The 21,039-nt window shown below is 33.5% G+C and overlaps 1 protein-coding gene across 1 annotated transcript in view; it reads left to right on the top strand.

Moving 5' to 3' along the window:
* Positions 1–21,039, top strand: part of METRNL (meteorin like, glial cell differentiation regulator) — a 39,282-nt gene that overhangs the window by 4,325 nt on the left and 13,918 nt on the right. Inside the window, exon 2 of the mRNA XM_051995626.1 lies at positions 3,716–4,104. Coding sequence (XP_051851586.1) covers positions 3,716–4,104 — 389 coding nt within the window. The remainder of the gene's footprint in view (positions 1–3,715; positions 4,105–21,039) is intronic.

Below are 21,039 nucleotides of genomic sequence, written 5' to 3'. Positions count from 1 at the left end.
AATTGGCCTACATGGAAAGGGAACTTTGGAATCCTGTGGGAGTCTATAATTTCCTGTCCCTCAGGTTTGAGCTTTGGATGTATTTTCTTCTTTTTAAACATTAGAGCTCCATTTGGATGGCTCGAAAGTTGCTATGTCCTCTCCAGTTCTAGGGGCCTGGATCTACACGAACTTTATTGACAATGGCTTTTGAATATCAACATAGAATTTTTAGAGTTCTTGGTCCAGAAAAGTTCCATTTCAAATGAAGTTCTGTCTCTGCCCACTTTCAGAAACCTTGTTGTTTATATTTGGGCTAGGTAAAGTAGAAAATCCATGAATAATTCACTCTAGGCTTTTGCATGGGAGAAAAATGGAGACTGCTACTTGGAGTAGACAAGGCTGAAACAATCTATCTTTTGTGATCTCTCCAGTTTTCAACCTTAATTTATGGACTGCTTCTGTCACATGATGGTATTTGGTTTCTTCTGTGAATAAGACCTTTATAGGAAGTATATTCATTATATTTTAACTCTATTTGGTGCCCAAACTTGTAGATGTTCTCCTATGTTTTTTGTGGTAGAGAATTTGTAATGTGTATAGCCTTGGTCTTTACCACTGGGACCTTGTTCATATGGTTACTAGATATGGAGGAGTTTATGATAAACTAGTATAAACTAGTTTCTCCTTCAGCCTTGGAAAGCTACTGATACTTCTAATGTAGGATGACCAGATTTCCTTCTCACATCTCCCCCTCCCCTCCCCCCGCCCCCAAGTCTTATTTCACATGGTAAATAAGGAGATATTTATGGGGGATTACCCAAGGTATTGTTGTATCAGAATACTTGATGATGCATTACATTTAGCAGAGACATCTTTCCTAGAATTTCATGTCTGACTCTGTGGATGTCACAAAAGACTATGAATCAGGTTTTTCTCTAGATAGAATAATAATAGCTAGCTACCATAATGTCTACTAAGTGCTTAACAAATATCTCATTTGTTCCTTAAAGCAACTCTGTGTGGTAGGTGCTGAAATTCTCATTTTACCATCAAAGAAAATGAAGCTAATAAAGGTCAAATGACTTGCCCCAAATCACCTAGCTAGTAAATAAATAATTAAGGCTGGGTTTGAATTCAGATCCAGGCCTAGAGTTCTATCTACTGGGTTTACCTAGTTTAAAAAGCACAGATTCCAACTCCTACATTTGCCACTTAAAATAATTACATAATCTTGGACAAAAAAATCCATTTTCCTTGACCTGTTAAAATAACATGGGTGGCACTAAATTAATCCCTAAGTTTCTTTCCAACCCTAAAATTCTATGGCTAAAAAGTCAGGACAAGTATAATGTGAAAAATGATGTCTGTTCTCTCAGTTCTAGCTCAGAAATAGAATATATTCAAGAGTATGCTGAAGCCAGCTCATACCAGTTAATTATTAAATTTTTAAATACTGTGGAAATCAGCAAATACTTGATTTATTATGTTGTTGATTGTCAACTTAAATGACAGAAAATGTTCATACAGATCAAATTTAAGATGTTGAAAAGTTTTAAAAAATTGAGAGCTGGTTGTTAAACATTTACCAACATACCCCTAAATACATTTCTACTTTTTTTTTTTTTTTGCTGGGGCAATTAGGGTTAAGTGACTTGTCCAGAGTCACACAGCTAGAAAGTATTAAGTGGTCTGAGGTCATATTTGAACTCAGGTCCTCCTGACTTCAGGGCTGGTGCTTTATCCACTGAGCCACCTAGTTGCCCCTACATTTTATTGTTAACAAAGAAAACATGAAAGTTTTTTGTTTTTTTTTTAACCTTCCAGGGATATGGCTAATCCAGACTCATCTTATTATCTGGTTATTTAAAACAAAAGATCCTTTTGAATCTTGTTAGTGTATTGACCACATACTTATCTTTTCTCTATTTCCTGAATGACTAGAACCTGGAAACCTGTCATCAGGGAAACTTATGGTAGTATAAATGAAAAGGCAAAAAGCTACTTGCTATATGGAGGTTATGTTATTTATAAATAGCATTTGATAATACTAGAAACTTTACTAAGCCAAATACAGGAATGCATAGTTCTTTTTGTGGGACACATTGTTTCACTATCATGATAAGTATGAAACAAAAGACAAATACTGTTGAAGACTATTAAATTGAAATTGTTTTAAAGTTAACTTTAATATACCTTTTGTAATTTTTAAGTACTCACCCTAAGCAGCATATTAAGATCAAATAAAGCAACACTGATGGATAATGTTGATTTTTATTTGATGAAAATATGAAATATGAAAGTAGATTACTCTTCATGTGTCCACTTACACTTGATTTTGATTGATTAAAACATTTTAAAATAGTAGCTAAGTAGTATATTAGATAGAATGCTGGGCCTGAAGTCAGAAAAACTTGAGGTCAAATCTGACGATTAGCTCTGTGACTCTAGGCATGTTACTTAACTGCATTGGTTTCTTCAACTGTATAATGGGGATAATAATAGAATTGTGGGGATCACATGAGATAATATTTGTAAAGCACCTGCATATAGTAAGTGCTTAATTACTCTTTTTTTCTCTCCCCCTTCCCTTTCCAAGCAATTAAGGAAAAAGAAAAGAAAAAACAAAAACCCTCAGTTTTGTCAACCTGTTTTGTGTTGTGGCCAATAACATAATTTTTGTTATATGCTAGCTGTAAAAATAAAAAAGTGAATCTATTCTCAGAGAGTGAACCTGAAAATACAGTAATTATATTTTCACATGACTGGGGAATAAAGAAACAAAAAGGCCCCTAACGGCTTGACCCCGGAAAGGAAACTAGCTACCTCAAATTCAACATTTGCAACATGAGTTTGTCATTATCTCTCTTTTCCACCCCTTTATCTCCACTGAACTTCCCTATTTCTGCCGAAAGTATCATCTTTCTTCCATTGTTGCCAAGACTTAAAAATAACAACTTCTAGACTTCTTAATTTAATCAATTACTATATCTTAAATCATCTCCTGTTTATTTTCATTCCTTCTACTACTACCACCCAAGAGTGGGACTTAATACCTTACTTTATGCTGTCCTTCCTGCATCTTTCTGTCTCTACTTGTCAAATAGGCTCTGAATGATGAAAAGGATCCATAGATTCTTTCCTGAGGATCTTAGTATAGTGTTCTGCTACAATAACAATAACAAAAAGGCTGACAAAATTATATTCATCATCAAAACAATTCTCCTACTCATGTAAAATAATGATAATACCTACTCTTAGAATAGTATGTATATTGTCATTACCCCTTGAAAAAAGACCTAACGGAACTGGAGAATGGCAATCTAAATCATTGAAGAAATAAAAAGGATCCTTCTGTAGGACGAGAAATTAAAAAGAAAACTTCATTCTGGAAGACTGAAGTTTAGATCTATGTTTGAAAGGGAATACAAGCAATTTAAACTGATGAAATCACAAAAACAAAAACAAAACCCAAGATGATATGAAAACAAATTTGTTCACCAAATCACCAAAAACTAGAGCATGAGTATTGAAACTTTGGTCAATTAAGATTAGGCCATTTAATTTTTTGGAACTCAAAATGTGATGGATGAGATGATGAATATGAATGACTGCTAAGAGAAACTAGAATATACCCAGTCTTTAAATTGAGACAACCTTGGCAAACATTTATTGATTTGCGTGAACAGTGTGGCTGATCCTGATTCCTGTGTTAATACTTCTTTTCTCTTCTTAGTGGGCTGACTCATGAGGCACATAAGAAGGATGTTGAACAGGTCTACCTCCGATGTTCTGAAGGATCCGTTGAGTGGATGTATCCTACTGGAGCACTAATAATTAATCTTCAAACAAATACAGTATCATTGTCTAATAAACACTTAACAATTTGTATCAAACTGTTCAAGGACTCCATGGGAGCAAATATTTATTTGGGAAAAAATGGAGAACTGAAGCTATTGATTAGAGATGGAGACCACAACCCTAGAAAAGTCTATTGTTTTGGATTTGACCAAGGAGCTTTGTTCATTGAAGCTACTCCACAACAGGACATTAGCCGGAAGATTACAGGCTTTCAGTATGAACTGACAAACAAAAGGGAAATCTCTAATTTACACACAATTTCTGGTGAGTAGTATATATTGAATGATAACCAGGCCATGCAAAAAGTGTCTTCATGGCATTACACATTACATGAATAAGCATTCTGAATGCTATTATATACCAAGAATCGTTATTATAGTGCGTTTGGCATGCCATAGTTCAACCAACCATTGTTGTATGAGTTTAGGAGCTGAAAACTTGTTTTTCATCTCTAATAGTCATAGTCAACATTATGCCTCAACATTTAGTCTCTCTGGACCTTAGCTTCATTAGTTTTAAATAGGGCTAATAACACATTACCTAATTTACAGACTATTATATAGAAATTGCTTTGTAAATCTTTTTAGAATTTCAAGTTTAGTATTTGACTAGGGGTTTTTAATTTGTTCCTTTTCTAGCATTTTTAGTTGCAAGCCCAATTCATTGACCTTCTCTTTCTCTATTTTATGCAAATAGGCCTCTAGAGATATGAAATGTTTTATAAATCTTAAAGCACTATAGAAATGTGAATTGTTATCAATATTTTTAATATTGACATAATATAATAGAAAGAGCACTAACTTGATTTGGAGCAATTAAGTTCACATTAGGACTCTGTGGGACCCTAAACAAGTCATTTAAGCTTTCTAAGCCTCAATTTCCTAAATAAATTGAGGGAGTTAGACCATGTTGGTCTAAATCCATGATCTATTAACAAATAACAACAAACATTTTAACAACTTAACAAAAGCAAAAAAGTAAAAGCTCGATTAGTGATTAATCCGTAAATCAGGGTTTCATTATACTTTTTCCACATCATAAAAAAGTCCTAGTGTATTCTGAAGAAAAAATAAATGAAAGTCAATATAAACTTGATGAATTTAAATTTAAGAATTATATTCTAATTTAAAACTAGTTCCTAAAATATATATTCATTTTAAAGCTCTGACATAATTTTGAAACCCCAAAAGGGAAGTACTTTTCATGCTTTGAATTGTTGCTTTAAAAAAAAAATTAGGACTACATAGTTTAAAAATATATCTGTTTCCTGTGTAATATATCTATAGTTATGTCTATCTTAGAGCAGTGGAACTTGGGAATAAATGTATATTGCTAATATTTATTGCCCTATAATGAGTGATAAGCAGATCTGATAGATCATACATAATTAGCACTCAGGCTGATACAATTTGTTTTTAAAATTTCTATTCTATCTGTTCTGTTCTGTTTGTTTTTTTTTTTTTTAAATCTTAATAAATCCTTTTGGGCAAGATTCCTTTATAAAATCAGTTTAATGCAGTATTTGTCAAACATCTGAGTTTTCTTTTTTCCCCTAGTGTTTCTTCCTTTCCTCTACTTAAATTTCACAGTATTCAGATGTTAGTAATCCTGAAATTTTGCCAAAAGTTAGGTACCTTTGAAGAATTAAATATAACAATGGTTACAAAGAGGGTAGTGATTGCTAGTTTTATGGCAAATGATATTTGGGTTATAACTCATAGTAACTGATAATAACATAGCTACTGAAAAAAATCAAGTAAACATTATTTTCTCCCAGAGCTATTTATTTCAATTTGAATCCTTTCACTTTCAGATTATTTTTGGCTTATTAAAATAATTTTTATATATTTTTCTTTTTTAAAGCATGTAACTTAATTAGGAATTATCAAAGTGCTACTTTGCCAGTAGCAAACCTTTATATATATAGGAAACGATCTATATATGCTGATATATACAAAGTGAGATATTTTCAGGATAAAAAAGAAACAATTAACAGAGGTAAGGCACTAGAATTGAGAAATATTGGGAAAGGCTTCATGTAAAAAACAAGACTTGAGGTGGAATCCGAAGGAAGTTAGGGAAGTGAGTAGGTGGAGTTAAGGAGGGAGACCATTTCAGGCCTGGAGGATAGCCAAAGATAATGTCCAGAACTGAAATATGGAGTTCATGGAATAGCCAAGAAACCAGTGACACTAGATCAAAGAAACAGGTTGGACAATAAGGTATGAAAAGATTGGAAAAGTAGTAGGAGGGTACTGTGTAATTAAGATTTTTTGTTTTGTTTTGCTGATTCACTAAGTATTTATTTGGTCTGACAGAATTTAGATTTAATGTACAATGGCTTTGGGAGACAAATTTTAGTTTTAATAGTATATATTACATCCTGTATACTCAGCACTATACTATTGAAATTTTTTTTTTTCTCAGAGAACAGCCTTATTGGAGAGACAGAACATATACGTAAACCATTTACAGTTTACATACACATGGGATCTTTGTGGTATTGTGGAATTTGTTTCTTCCTGAAGTATGGCTGGTTCCATCAGTGCCAATAATACCTATTTGTATTAGTAATTAACTTTTGCTATAGCTGGAAAAAATTTTCTTGGTGATAAGGCTCACTGAACCAACATTGATGGTTGCTGTGGTAACATAGCTTGTATCCGAGCCCATTTATATTCTACTTTAATACTGTATTCATCTGCATCTTGAATTTGATTTCAACTTAACCCTCTTTTGACTAAAAGAGAGAAGCAAACCTAATTATTTAGGTTCAGTTATCTGGTAGTATATGTCAGAGTATTATTTCTGAAAAACAGAATTGAATTCCAAAAACAGAACATTAAATTCTAATTTATCAGTAATAAACTGAAAGCTATAAAGATAATTCAGGCACCATTTGTGAGAAAATGAAAATCGTTGGAATTCAAAATGAATCATGATCACGGGAGACAGTACAATGCAGTGGAAAGAGTTTGTTGGATTTGGGCATCAAAGATGTGATTCAAATTACAGCTTTGTCATTCAGCGACCATTTAACCTTAGGAGAGATGGTTATGAGGATTTTGAATGCCAAACAGCATTTTATATTTTATCCTAGCGACAATAGGGAGCTTCTGGAGTTTGAGTAGAGGAGGGACATAACTTGACATATGCTTTAGGAAAATCATTTTATTGGCTTGAATGAAGTGGGGAGATATTTGAAGTGGACTGAATCACTAGGAGGACTATGCAGTAGCCTATGTATGAAGTGATAGGAGCCTGCATTAGAATGGTGTTAGTATCAGAGAAGGAAAGAGGGTGTACTTAAAAGATGAATTCTAGATTGTGAGCCTGAGGGACTGGGAAGATGGTGTTGTTAAAGTAAGAAGAAATTTAGAAGTGGGAGAGAGTTTTAGAGAAAAAGAATGAATTCTGTTTTAGAGATGTTGAGTTTAAGATATCTACTGAACATCCAATTTGAAGTATCTGAAAGGCAGGGGGAGATGGGAGACTGGAGGTAAGCAGAGAGTTTAGGGCAAGAGAAATAGATTTGAGAATCACTCATATTTGTTGTTCTTGAGATATTTCAATCATAATTGACTCTTAGTGACCTCATTTAATACTTTCTTGGCAGAGATACTGGAGCTTATTTTATAGATGAGAAACTGAGGCAAACAGGGGTAAGTGCTTTGCTCAGGGTCACACAGCTAGATTTGAACTTGGGTCTTCCTGACTCTAGACTAGGTATTCTATTCATTGTGTCACTTCCCTGCTCTGCAGCACAGAGATAGTAATGAAATCCATGGGAGCACTTGAGGTCACTAAGTGAAGTAATGTAAAGGGAGAAATGTTTATCTTTAATTACCAATTTTGCTGTAGTGTTTCTCATCCTCTTTTATATCCTTGCTGTGAAAGCATAAAATTCATGAGCTTTCTTGGAAAACATTTTGTCTCTTCTCATCTGCTTGTGTTTTTTAATCTCCAGGATCATGTGCTTAAAGCATTTTTTGCTCAAAGAATCTTTGTCTTGGTGATAGTTATCTTATTTTCCTTGTCTGTGTCTTATATATTGTAGAAACGTTGAGAATGCCATTTGTATCTCGTCAAATGTGACTTCAATCTGAGGAACATCCCTGGGAATGGGAGAGTTAAAATTTGTCCAAGGTTGTTTTCCTTTGTAATTGCTCTCTCATCTTTATAAACCTGAATCAGCAGACCAGGTTGGTTGTCTGAGTATTTGGTAAAGATCTGGGTCTGCTTAGTTAGTGGGTATGAGGATACTATTTTTGATCAGAACTGACATGACTTCACCAGCAGTTTCAGTGTCAAGGTAAAGAGGAAACAGCAGCACATCTTCAGATTTATTTTCAGACAACATGTCCAGCCTGGACAGCTACACTATAGTCGATGCTTCATGAGGATTGATACTCTTGTTGAGTTCCTTGCCATTGAAGAAGCTCTGTAGAATTTCTGGATTTGGGGGGTCCTTAGAGGAACTACCTCTTAAGGTGATATCATGAATCTGTGAGTTATCTAGTTTGGTATCCTTTAAGAACCTTTTCTACAGGGTCCTATGTGCCTTGGAAGAGATCAGCATTCAGCTTTTCAGAACAGGCACAGATGATAGAATCATAAGTCCTTCATAGAAGGAGTCAGTCTTAATGCTGTCCTGAATACTGGAACATAGGGTGCATTTTGCATATTTATAAGTGGTATGCAATTGGCAGATGGCTCTCTTGTTCTCACTAATATCCTTCTTGTGTTTCTTTTTTAACTTAGCAGTGAAATGGTTGACTATGCAGTTATCAAAGTCCTCCCCACTCAAGTGGGTATCTCCAGTTATTGACTTGACATTAAAGATGCCATCTTCAGTGGTAAGAATGGAAACCTCAAAAGTGCTACTTCTAAAGTCAAAGATCAACACATTTCTCTCAGCACCAACTTTTTGTTTAAACAACAAGCAAAGCTCATTGATGATTCAGAGAATATTAAGACCAATGATGATTCTAGCATCTTTGGGAGCCTGATGCTGAGAATCATTGAAGTAGATTGATATTGTGATGATGGCATTTGTGACAGTCTTCCCATGGTAAGCTTTGGTAATGTCTTTAATCTTTGTCAAGACTACAGAAATACTTCTTTTGGATAGAAACTTTTGGGTCTCCCCTTTGCATTCCACTTAAACCTTAGGCCTGCCTGATTGGATGCATTTTGCGAAAGGTCAGTGCTTTATGTCTGACTTTACAACTGCATCATCAGATCTGTGACTAATCAAATGTTTGGCATTAAACTCTGTGTTAGTGGGGTGGTGGGGTTCATTGCAACTTGATTATTTGCACATCATCAATTAAACAGTCCGTGTCAGTGAAGGTGACGTAACTTGGGAGGGTTCTGTTTCTTTGGTCATTAGCAATGATCTCTTCTTTCCTGTGCTGGAAGATTTCCACACAGAAATAAGTGGTATCATGACCACTGCCAACTGCTAGTCCCTTCAACACGATTGCTTATCCAGATCATGCCCTTAAAAACAGATATCCCCCATATTATCCTGGGCTCTTTTCATTTCTCCCTCTATAGGCCTCTATAAACACATACAATGTCAATGTATGACTTTGGTGTATAAAACTACAAGTCTCTTGCTATTAAAAGGTCTTAAATTGGATCTTATATTGAAGTCCTCCAAGAGGGAAAGTTCATTTTAATTATCTCTCAGAAGTTTGAAAATGGAACAAACCTCTTTTACCCTACATAAGAGGAAATTACCCTACTGAGTCATAAGAGTTTGGGAAGAAAACAAGAATCAGGATTAATGCATTGTCATAGAAGTCAAGTTTGGAGTATTGGAGAAGTAATGATCTAAATCTTCAAATTCTTTTTAAAAATTAAAGCTTTTTACTTTCAAAACATATGCATGGATAATTTTTCAACACTAATCCTCACAAAAACCTTGTGTTCCAATTTCCCTGCTTCCTTCTACCCAGTCCTCTATGTGGCAAGTAATTCAATATATATTAAACATGGTAGAAATATATGTGGAATCAAAATCTTCAAACTCAAAAGGGTCAATAATAATATTAGGAGAAAAGATCTGAATTTAACTCTATGAAATTTTGCAGTGATCTTATAAGGAAATAATCTTATAGTGATAGGGATCTGAGGTAAACTGAAGATTTATTATAGAATCATAAATTTTGAGCTGGAAGGGATTGTATAGCAATTAATAGCTGAGGAAACGAGGCTGAAAGCTTGTGACTTAACCAGAGTTATATTGCCTGAGTGTGAAGACTAAATTAGCAAAAGTTCTTGGTCTTTAGGATGCAGGCTCTCCACAACATTCCTTCTCCTCATCTACTGCCAAAGTGACTCTGTCTTGACTTACTCCACTCCCAAAAGATCAAGCCAGCACAGAATAGTGGGAAGGGCCATTTTTCAAGCATATGCTAATAGAGTATTGTCCAATAAGTAATTAGCCTTAAGTGCTCCATTGTCTGATTCCAGTGCATCTACTCAGTGTCAGCCCTTTACACCTGAGTGTCTGAGTATCTGAAGTGATTTGATCTCTGGTTTTCCTCACTCAAACTTCTGTGCCATCTAGTTATCTCTATTAAGTGAGTATTGAGTAAAGATTGGAGAACTGTAGTTATTATTTGTGAGAGTGAAAAGAGATACAAATAGGACAGAAGCTGCAGAGACAATGAAACTTCTTTTCAGGATAGAGAAATCTTTGCTTCTTAGAATGCAAAAGGGGAGAGAGTGGTATAAGGGATTTATAGTGCTAGGGGGAAAATCAGAATATGGGATGGATGTGGTGAGATCACTTAGAAGGACTGAAATGAATACTCGGTTTGAGGTACATAGTAGTGGCAATGATTTTAGGTGACTCATACAAATGATACATAAACTTCAAATAATGAAAAGTGGATTGAATTTATCAGCCGATGATAAATTTTATCAGTTAAAAATAACTGTAAGATATGTGGAAGGAATGATTTCCCTGGATATAGTATAAAGACCTGGGTGGGATTAGCAAATAATGGGTATGGAACATATTTATTTAGTGTGCTTTCTAAATGTATGACTTTGGTGTATAAAACTACAAGTCTCTTGCTATTAAAAAGTCTTAAATTGGATCTTATATTGAAGTTCTCTAAGAGGGAAAGTTCATTTGAATTAATATCTCTCAGAAGCCTGAAAAATATTATGGAATATAAATATCATGACTAGGAAAAGTTGTTTGAAGATTTAAAGACTAGAGATAAAGGAGCAGCCAGGACAAAAGGCCAGAAAAAGATTGTGTACAAAGGGACAAGTATTTTTGCTTCATTGAATTTGATTCTCTGGTGTTTTTATTCTTTCAATTCAGGTTTTTTAAAAGGTGAGGAAAAAGTGATTTTCAAAGACAATTTCAACATAGCAAAATTACTGTTTTTCATCAAATCCTATCTATTCATCTATTTTATTCTCTTGGATATCCTCCTGCTTGAAATTGACTTTCTCTTTGCTATAGAGCCCTTCACTTCCTTTAAGTTGCAATTCAAGCACTGTTTTATTCATGAAGCATGTCCTCATCCTCTCAATTGAAGCATCTGTTCTCTGAAATTGTTTTGACATAGTACCTTTTATTTATTCTGTATACATTATATACACACGTTTTCTCTCCAATTGAGAACAAAATCTCCTTGAAAGAAAGGTTTTTTGGTTTGTTTTTGCATTTCTAGTACCTAATAGTCCTATGGTACCATGTACTTAGTAGATACTTAAAAATTTTTGCTAATTGATTTAGGGATAGCCATTACATTTTGATTCTATATTGAAGGAACAATCACAAATAGGTTTCTCTTAAACTGTGTCTTTAATTTGTGGCATTATTATTGTCCTTCCTTCTAATTTCATAATTAAATATGCCTACATTTATAAAGTCCCAACAAACTTGTTCAATGAGTTAATAACATTCCCAGATCCTGATCTCAGAACATGAGAAAACTTTCACAGAAACAAAGAAAACTAGGCAATAGTTCATTAATACTGGCCAGAAAACTAATTAGGAGATTCATAATTTTATGATTTTTAGACATGTTTTTCCAATTATGCCCAAGTCTCAATAACTCAAGTGAGATTTGGGGCTTAATTTGGTTCAAATACCTTAAACATTTTTAAAATATGCATTAAAAACTTGTTTTTTTGAGTTCCTACTTCTTTCCTATCTTCCTGTCTTACCCCACTCATTGAAAAGACAAACAATATGATATCAAATATACATGTGAAGTCATGCAAAACATTTCCATGTTAGTCATGTTAATACTGGCCAGAAAACTAATTGGAAGAGTCACAATTTTATGAATTTTTAGTCACGTTTTTCCAGTTATGTCCTGGCCTCCATAAGTCAAGTGGGTTTAATTTGGTTCAAATACCTTAAAAATTTTTTTGAGTTGCTACTTCTTTCCCATCTTCCTGCCTCTACCCTACTCATTGAGAAGGCAAGCAGTATGATATCAATTATACATGTGAAGTCATGTTAAACATTTCCATATTAGCTATGTTATGAAAAACAAGGAAAATAAAGAAAATGGAAAAATTATACTTCACTTTGCACTAAGAATTTATCAGTTCTCTTTCTAGAGGTGCATTGCATTTTTCATCACGAGTCCTTTGGAATTTTCTTGGTCATTTACTACTGTATATTGTGTACCTTAAACTATGCTATTTCTTAGCCAGTATGAGATTGTTTTGACAGTTACTGCTTTGTAGTATCTGATTATGCTCATTCACCTTCCTTCACAATTTTTTTCCATTGATTATCTTGATATCCTTGACCTTTTTTTTTCTCCTTTTAGATGAATTTTGTTATTATTTTTTCTAGTTCTGTAAAACAATTTTGTAGTAGTTGGGTTGGTATGGCATTAAATAAGTAAATTAGCTTAGGTAAAGTTTTCACTTTTATTACATTGGCTTGATATGAATGATATAAATATCATATATCTATACAATATATTATATTCACATAGTATATATTATGTTACATTATATTAAAATTATGTTTGCATGTTATATTTATATTGTCTCTATTTTAAATAGAATGTCTCTTTCTAGCTCTTCCTTCTTGGTTTTGTTGATAATAGGTAGAAAAATATGCATATACATTTTTTACATATTTCCATATGAGTCAGGTGGGGAGAGAAAAATCAGAATAAAAAGGAAAAACCATGAGAAAGGGGAAAAAAAGAAAAAAATGATGAAAAAAATGTGTGTTGATCCACATTTAGTCCTCCATAGATTTCTCTCTGAATGCAGATGGCATTTTCCATCCAAGGTTTATTAAAATTGCCTTGGATCATTGAATTGCTGAGAAGGACTAAGTCTATCATAGTTGATCAACACAGTCTTGTTGCTGTGTACAATATTTACCTGGTTCTGCTTGCTTCACTTATCAATCTTTCTAGGCCTTTCTAAAATCAGCTTGTTGATCTTTTTTTATATAACAATAATATTCCATTACTTTTCATATACCTTAACTTATTCAATCATTCACCAATTGATAGGCATCTACTTATTTTCTAGTTCTGATAGCTAACATTTCTAACACAATATTGAATAATAGTGTTGATAATGTATATACTATTGGGAAGATTTCTAGTTCATCCCCAAGCAATGATACTTACCCTTGGTTTTAGATAAATAATCCTTATTTTAAGAAAGGTTCTGTTTGCTTTCCAGTGTTTTTTCCCTGGAGGCAATTGGGATTAAGTGATTTGCGGAGGATCACACAGCTAGGAAGTGTTAAGTATCTAAGATCATATTTGAACTCAGGTCCTCCTAACTTCAGGGTTGGTGCTCTATCCACTGTGCCACCTAGCTGCCCGCTAATAAACTACATTTTTATATAAATGTGTATATTTATATAAATATAAAAATAAAAATACTGAATCCATCACTTTATCAGAGTAGATAGTATATTTCGGCTTGAGCCCTTTGGAATTATGGTTGTTCATTGTGTTGAACAGAGTTTAAGCCTTTCAAAGTTGTTTGCCATGACAATATTGATGTTACTTTAGAAATTGTTCCCCTCATTCTACATACTTCACTATACAGCAGTAAAGTCTTCCCATTTTTATCTGAAACTATCCTGGTCATCGCTTCTTACAGCATAGTAGTACTATTCCAACATATTCATATTCTATTACTTGTTCAGCTGTTCCCCAGATGGACATCCCCTGTTTAACTTTTTGTCACTCTGTCTTTTCCCAATATGGGAAAACCATAAGAAGAAAACTCATTGATTTTTTTTTTGGGGGGGGAGTAGGCCTAGTAGTGATATCTCTGGGTAAAAAGGTATTCACAGTTTAATAGCTTTGGGGAAACTAGTTTCAAATTCTTTTTCTAGAATGGTTGGAACATTTTACAACATCTATTTCTCCACAATTTCTTCTGAATTTGTTATTTCTCTTTTTCTCTTGTCAGCTCTTCCAAGTCAGTTCTCCAGTCTGAGAGGTATAAGATGGAACCTTACAAATATTTTCATTTGCATTCTTCTACTTATTAGTGATTTAAAGCACTTTTTTCATATGGCTTGAGTTTTTTTTATATGACTTAGATTTTTTTTTTCTTGTAAAAATATTTATTCATATCTGTTGTAGGTGTAGCTGTTGTAGGTGGATTGGACAGTGATTTGTCCAATGGGTTGTCTAACCTGCATCAAAGTTCAGGTTTGATATTGGAATGAAATAAAACACTGAACATTTAAGTAAAGAGATATGCTTTGCTCTAATACACAGCAAAGATATGCAGCAAAGACACACAAGGTTGCCCTAGCTTTTCTGAATATAGCCTCTTATTATCCAGACACAGAATTTTCACATTATTAGTCCTAATCAATGAGATAAAAGATTGTGTTTTTTAATAGACATTTTAAAATAATTTGGAAATTTTTTCTTTCTCGGGTGACCTGGAAGAAATGGTTGAATAAGAAATTCAAAGAATAAATAAACTATTAGAAAAAGCAAGACAAAAAAATCTAATTTTATTACAATTCTGATCTAGTTTCAAGAGATATTCAGGGTAAAGACTGGAGAATGACATTTCTTCTTTTCAGAATATGAAGAAATTTAAAAAGAATTGGTCTGAAGACTCCTTTGTGTCTTTTATCATTGCTGTACATCTGGGGTTTTGATGTATTTAAGATTTTTGATATTTATTGGATATTATTTCCTCTATTTCTTTTTCAATACCACTCTATTTTGGACACTTAAGAATCAATAGCTAGTTTGGTAGTGAATTAAATGTCCTTAACTTTTCCCTTATTGATTCATGATACATTTGTTGAGGTGTAATAAACTATTTATAAACTTGTAAACTCCATATTTCTCCAATAAAACTGTATTTGTCTTTCAAAAAAAAGAAAGAAGTGTCTGGCAGTCATTAGGATATAATAACTCATGTAGTTTCCAGCACCTATCAAGTCCAGGGGACCCTGAGCTACCTCTCTTGCACTTACTATCTTTAGGCAAGGAAACTACATCAGAGAAGCTGAGAGTAATCAGGTTTCATGAGAGTAGGAAGCTTTACCAGGGAACTGCTATAGGAGCTGGGGCAGAAGGAAGTTGTTTGGGGAGAAAGCTGTGTCAGTTAACCCTGACAGGAGCTGAGTCAGGAAACTGTCTTCTACCACAGTGTCCTCTGATTTAATATTTGGGGAGTGGCTCATGTTCTTATAAATTAGAATTAGTTCCCTATATATCTTAAAAATGAAATGTTTACCAGAAATGTCGCAGATATCTTCCCTCCAAGTATTTGTTTCTCTTAATTTTATTGGTTGTGTTTGTGAAAAAAAAAAAAAAAACTTTTCAATTTTTTAATCAAAATTATCTTTTTAACCTTTGGTTATTTTCCCCTTTAACTGTTTGGTCATCGACACTTTCCCTGTTCATAGATCTAGTAGGTAATTTCTTTCTAACTCCTCTAATTTGTTTATGATGGCACCCAAGGTGGTTTGAAATTTTTGTTGATTTGATATGCTTATATTCTTCTATGAATTGCTTATAAAACTATTCCATTGTGATCAGCTTCCCTATTTCTTAACAAATATCGAATTATTTTGATGATTTTTACTTTGTAGACTAGTTGGAGATATGATACAGATAGGTCTTCTTCCTTTCCACTTTAGAAAAATATGGAATCATCAATGTATGTATCATCCTTGTACAGGGGCTTTGCTAATTCTTATACTTTTTAGTATATATACTGCCAAAGCAAGCACCATTTTATTACATTTATAAATTTGGATTTTTGATAAGTAATTTTTCCTGATTGCTACCCATATGAAATTCATTATGTATATTTTGTTCCCTATATCACCTTTGGTAAAAAAAAAAATGCTTTCTTTCACATTCACATGCTGGTTTCTAGATCAAAACAGTAGGCAAAGTCAATGACTATAGTAAGAACAAATCAATAGACTTTTCATGGGAAAGCTATAGAGAATCCTGGAGCACTGGTTAATGACATTCTGAAGAGTGGGATAAAGCTTCATATTTGCTATCAAATTTGACATTATAATTGCCACCAGAGTCAATCAGATAAATATTGCCTTATTATGAGTTTGGAGGGCAGAAGACCTTGAAAGAGAAAACAAAGGCTCATTGGTTGAAGATATTAAGATAGATGATAGAATTAGGTACTAGTGCAATCTATAAATGTGCTCAGATGAATATATTTCATATTTTCATGAGGAATAAAAATCCTGTAATTGTCATTTTTTCCTGAGAAATGGTTATTCAGAAGTTGTTCAGAAACATTCTTTTATTTTATTTTTTTTAATTTTTTTATTTAATAATTACATTATATTTACACTCATTTCTGTTCCGATTTTTTTTTCCCCTCCCTCCCTCCACCCCCTCCCCTAGATGGCAAGCAGTCCTTTATATGTTGGATATGTTGCAGTATATCCTAGATACAATATATGTTTGCAGAACCGAACAGTTCTCTTGTTGCTTAGGGAGAATTGGATTCAGAAGGTATAAATAACCCGGGAAGAAAAACAAAAATGCAGATAGTTTACATTCGTTTCCCAGTGTTCTTTCTTTGGGTGTAGCTGCTTTTGTCCGTCATTTATCAATTGAAACTCAGGTCTCTTTGTCAAAGAAATCCACTTCCATCAAAATATGTCCTCATACAATATCGTTGTCGAAGTGTATAATGATCTCCTGGTTCTGCTCATTTCACTTAGCATCAGTTCATGTAGGTCTCTCCAAGCCTCTCTGTATTCATCCTGCTGGTCATTTCTTACAGAACAATAATATTCCATAACATTCATATACCACAATTTACCCAGCCATTCTCTAATTGATGGGCATCCATTCATTTTCCAGTTTCTAGCCACTACAAACAGGGCTGCTACAAACATTTTGGCACATACAGGTCCCTTTCCCTTCTTTAGTATTTCTTTGGGATATAAGCCCAATAGAAACACTGCTGGATCAAAGGATATGCACATTTTGATAATTTTTTGGGCATAATTCCAGATTGCTCTCCAGAATGGTTGGATTCGTTCACAACTCCATCAACAATGCATTAGTGTCCCAGTTTTCCCGCATCCCCTCCAACATTCATCATTATTTTTTCCTGTCATCTTAGCCAATCTGACAGGTGTGTAGTGGTATCTCAGAGTTGTCTTAATTTGCATTTCTCTGATCAATAATGATTTGGAACACTCTTTCATATGAGTGGTAATAGTTTCAATCTCATCCTCTGAAAATTGTCTGTTCATATCCTTTGACCATTTATCAATTGGAGAATGGCTTGATTTCTTATAAATTTGAGTCAGTTCTCTATATATTTTGGAAATGAGGCCTTTATCAGAACCTTTAATTGTAAAGATGTTTTCCCAGTTTGTTGCTTCCCTACTAATCTTGTTTGCATTCATTCTGTTTGTACAAAGGCTTTTTAATTTGATGTAATCAAAATTTTCTATTCTGTGATCAGTAATGGTCTCTAGTTCATCTTTGGTCACAAATTTCTTTCTCCTCCACAAGTCTGAGAGATAAACTATTCTATGTTCCTCTAATTTATTTATAATCTCGTTCTTTATGCCTAGGTCATAGACCCATTTTGATCTTATCTTGGTATATGGTGTTAAGTGTGGGTCCATGCCTAATTTCTGCCATACTAATTTCCAATTATCCCAGCAGTTTTTATCAAATAATGAATTCTTTTCCCAGAAGTTAGGGGCTTTGGGTTTGTCAAACACTAGATTGCTATAGTTGACTATTCTGTCTTGTGAGCCTAGCCTTTTCCACTGATCCACTAATCTATTTCTTAGCCAATACCAAATGGTTTTGGTGACTGCTGCTTTATAATATAATTTTAGATCAGGTACAGCTAGGCCACCTTCATTTGATTTTTTTTTCATTAATTCCCTTGAGATTCTCGACTTTTTATTGTTCCATATGAATTTTGTTGTTATTTTTTCTAGATCAATAAAATATTTTCTTGGAAGTCTGATTGGTATAGCACTAAATAAATAGATTAGTTTAGGGAGTATTGTCATCTTTATTATGTTCGCTCGGCCGATCCAAGAGCACTTAATATTTTTCCAATTATTTAAGTCTGACTTTATTTGTGTGGAGACTTTTTAATAATTTTGCTCATATAATTCCTGACTTTCCTTTGGTAGATAGATTCCCAAATATTTTATGGTATCAACAGTTATTCTGAATGGAATTTCTCTTTGTATCTCTTGCTGTTGGGTTTTGTTGGTGATGTATAAAAATGCTGAGGATTTATGGGGATTTATTTTGTAGCCAGCTACTTTGCTAAAATTATGAATTATTTCCAATAGCTTTTTGGTAGAATCTCTGGGGTTCTCTAGGTATACCATCATATCATCTGCAAAGAGTGATAGTTCAGAAACATTCTTTTAATAGATGAGATTTCAAGATGACTTTATTCCTAGTGCCTAATATACTTCCTCATTATACCAAGTTATTCTGACTCATTTTCACCTGATGCCCAAGAATCATGTTGCTGCTATCAAGGCAGTACCACTTTCTGTCCTGAACAATTATTCATTTCCTTGACTTCAACAAATGTGAAGATGTTCTGAGAAGAGAAATAAGTACATAAATATAACAAGTACAAATACAAGGTTTTTAAGAGTTGAGAATTATACTTTATGTGGCAAAGAAAGGCTGTGTGACTTGCCTAACATTTTATCATCACTATGTGTTAGAAGTAAAACTTGAACCCATTTGGCCTTCTATCAATTTTGGCTGTTTCATTTGGGAGGAAATGTAGCCTATATCCAGATGAGTATGCTTTCTGTAAGACTAAGGATTTTTAATTGATCAAATCTCAATTTTAATTATTAATTCCATGGTTAGGGAAAGATCCTATTTGGTAGACTCTTGCAAGGAGTGAAAACTAACAACTCTTTTTACATCTGACGCCACCATTAATATATTGCATTTTTATTTACTCCTTTATACAATCAGATTAGTTTTGAGCATATCCAGAATTAAATATTACAGGGCTATCATCCACTTCTGCTATTACTCAAAAAGCTGAGTTGATATTATATACTAATAACCCTATTTCTTAACAAATATTGAATTATGTTGATGATTATTACTCACAAGTTGGAGATATGATACTGATAGGTCTTCTTCCTTTCCACTTTTGAAAAATATGGAATCATCAATGTATGTATCATCCTTGTACAGGAGCTTTGCTAATTCTTATACTTTTTAGTATATATATTGCCAAAACAAGCACCATTTTATTACATTTATAAGTTTGGATTTTTGATAAGTAATTTTTCCTTATTACTACCCATATGAAATTCTGGGAATTGTTAGAAAAAGGAAACATTAATCTTAGGTAGGGGCAGGGTCTTGTATGTATCTGCTTAGTCTGAGCAAAGTCAGCTACACCCTTATGAAACCTCTTTCTCCACCTGTTTAGCTCTTCAATCATCTTTTTATAGGACTGATGTCTTTCCTTCTTTTTGTCATGATGGAATACTGAAACCTGTTTGAAGGTTATGCAATCTCTCATTAGACTCAGTGAATCATTAAAGATAATTTTTTAAAAAGACTGTATTTATTTTGTGAGTCAATCCAGGTTATATACAGAAGCTGCACTACTATTTTCTGAAATATGTTTATTAAATGGTTTAAAATGATTCCTGGGTAAATGAGGATTATAGTTCATTGTTTGATTGAGGGAGAATAGGAAGAATTATATTAATGATTATAGCTTTTTCATTTCATCAATGGACAAATCAAGTAGACTTCAAGCCCCAACACAAGAAATATTTAGTTCCTTAGAGGTATTTTTCATATTTTTAGGGCAATGGACAGAGTCCTTTATGAAACCTCAAGTAGGCATATATTTATTATTTCTGCAAAGTTGGAGATCTAGTTCAGAGGAATACTACATGAAAACACTAGGTAGATAGCCTGTTGAAAACTTGGCTTGCTTGGGGGGAAAAATATCTGAAGGAATGTTGTGAAGTTCATATATAGCCAGAAAGAGCTAAATCATAATCATTTTTGAAAGCTTTATTAATATAGAAAGCAATTTGAGGCTCTTTTCATCATCCCATTCCCACACCTAGTCCTCAACTAAGTCCCATTTTACCCCATTAAGGATCCCTAAATAAAAAGGAAAAAAATTCCTTTTTACTCTAATACTTAACTTGGTTTCCAAGTAAAAGTTTAGTATAGTTGTGGACACAACTCATTTAACTGTGTGAATTTGTCATACAAATTTCTGCCTAAGTAGAGAGATAGATGTGGTTCACAGACAATGATCATACCTTTGGATAGAATAGATTAAAAATAGGTCTCAATCATTGTTGGCTTTTTGAAGAGTGTATTTTCCTATTGTTGTTTTTCCCCTTGCCTCATAATGTCAAGCAGGACTGAGGATTATATACATGGCAAAGGTCAATATGATAAAAACCCCTTGAATTTGTTGATTAAGATTTTCAAGAATTCTCTCAAAGGGAAGCCCTTTCTATGTGTGGGGAAAAAGAGAAAGCTATTATAATTAACAAATGTTACATTCATCCTTCTTATCAGTAGCTTCAGATTCAGAGAGCAATTCATTCAAAGCAATTGCATCTTGACTGTAAGCTTTTGAAGAGTGATATATTTACACCTTCTTTTCTATTGGAAGGAGAAAAAGATCTTTATAACTGCTGTTTTAGTGGGGATTACTTCA

The sequence above is a fragment of the Antechinus flavipes genome, chromosome 4 (genome assembly GCF_016432865.1).
Source record: "Antechinus flavipes isolate AdamAnt ecotype Samford, QLD, Australia chromosome 4, AdamAnt_v2, whole genome shotgun sequence".
Lineage (NCBI taxonomy): Eukaryota > Metazoa > Chordata > Mammalia > Dasyuromorphia > Dasyuridae > Antechinus > Antechinus flavipes.
This window is presented reverse-complemented; position numbering and strand designations above follow the sequence as displayed.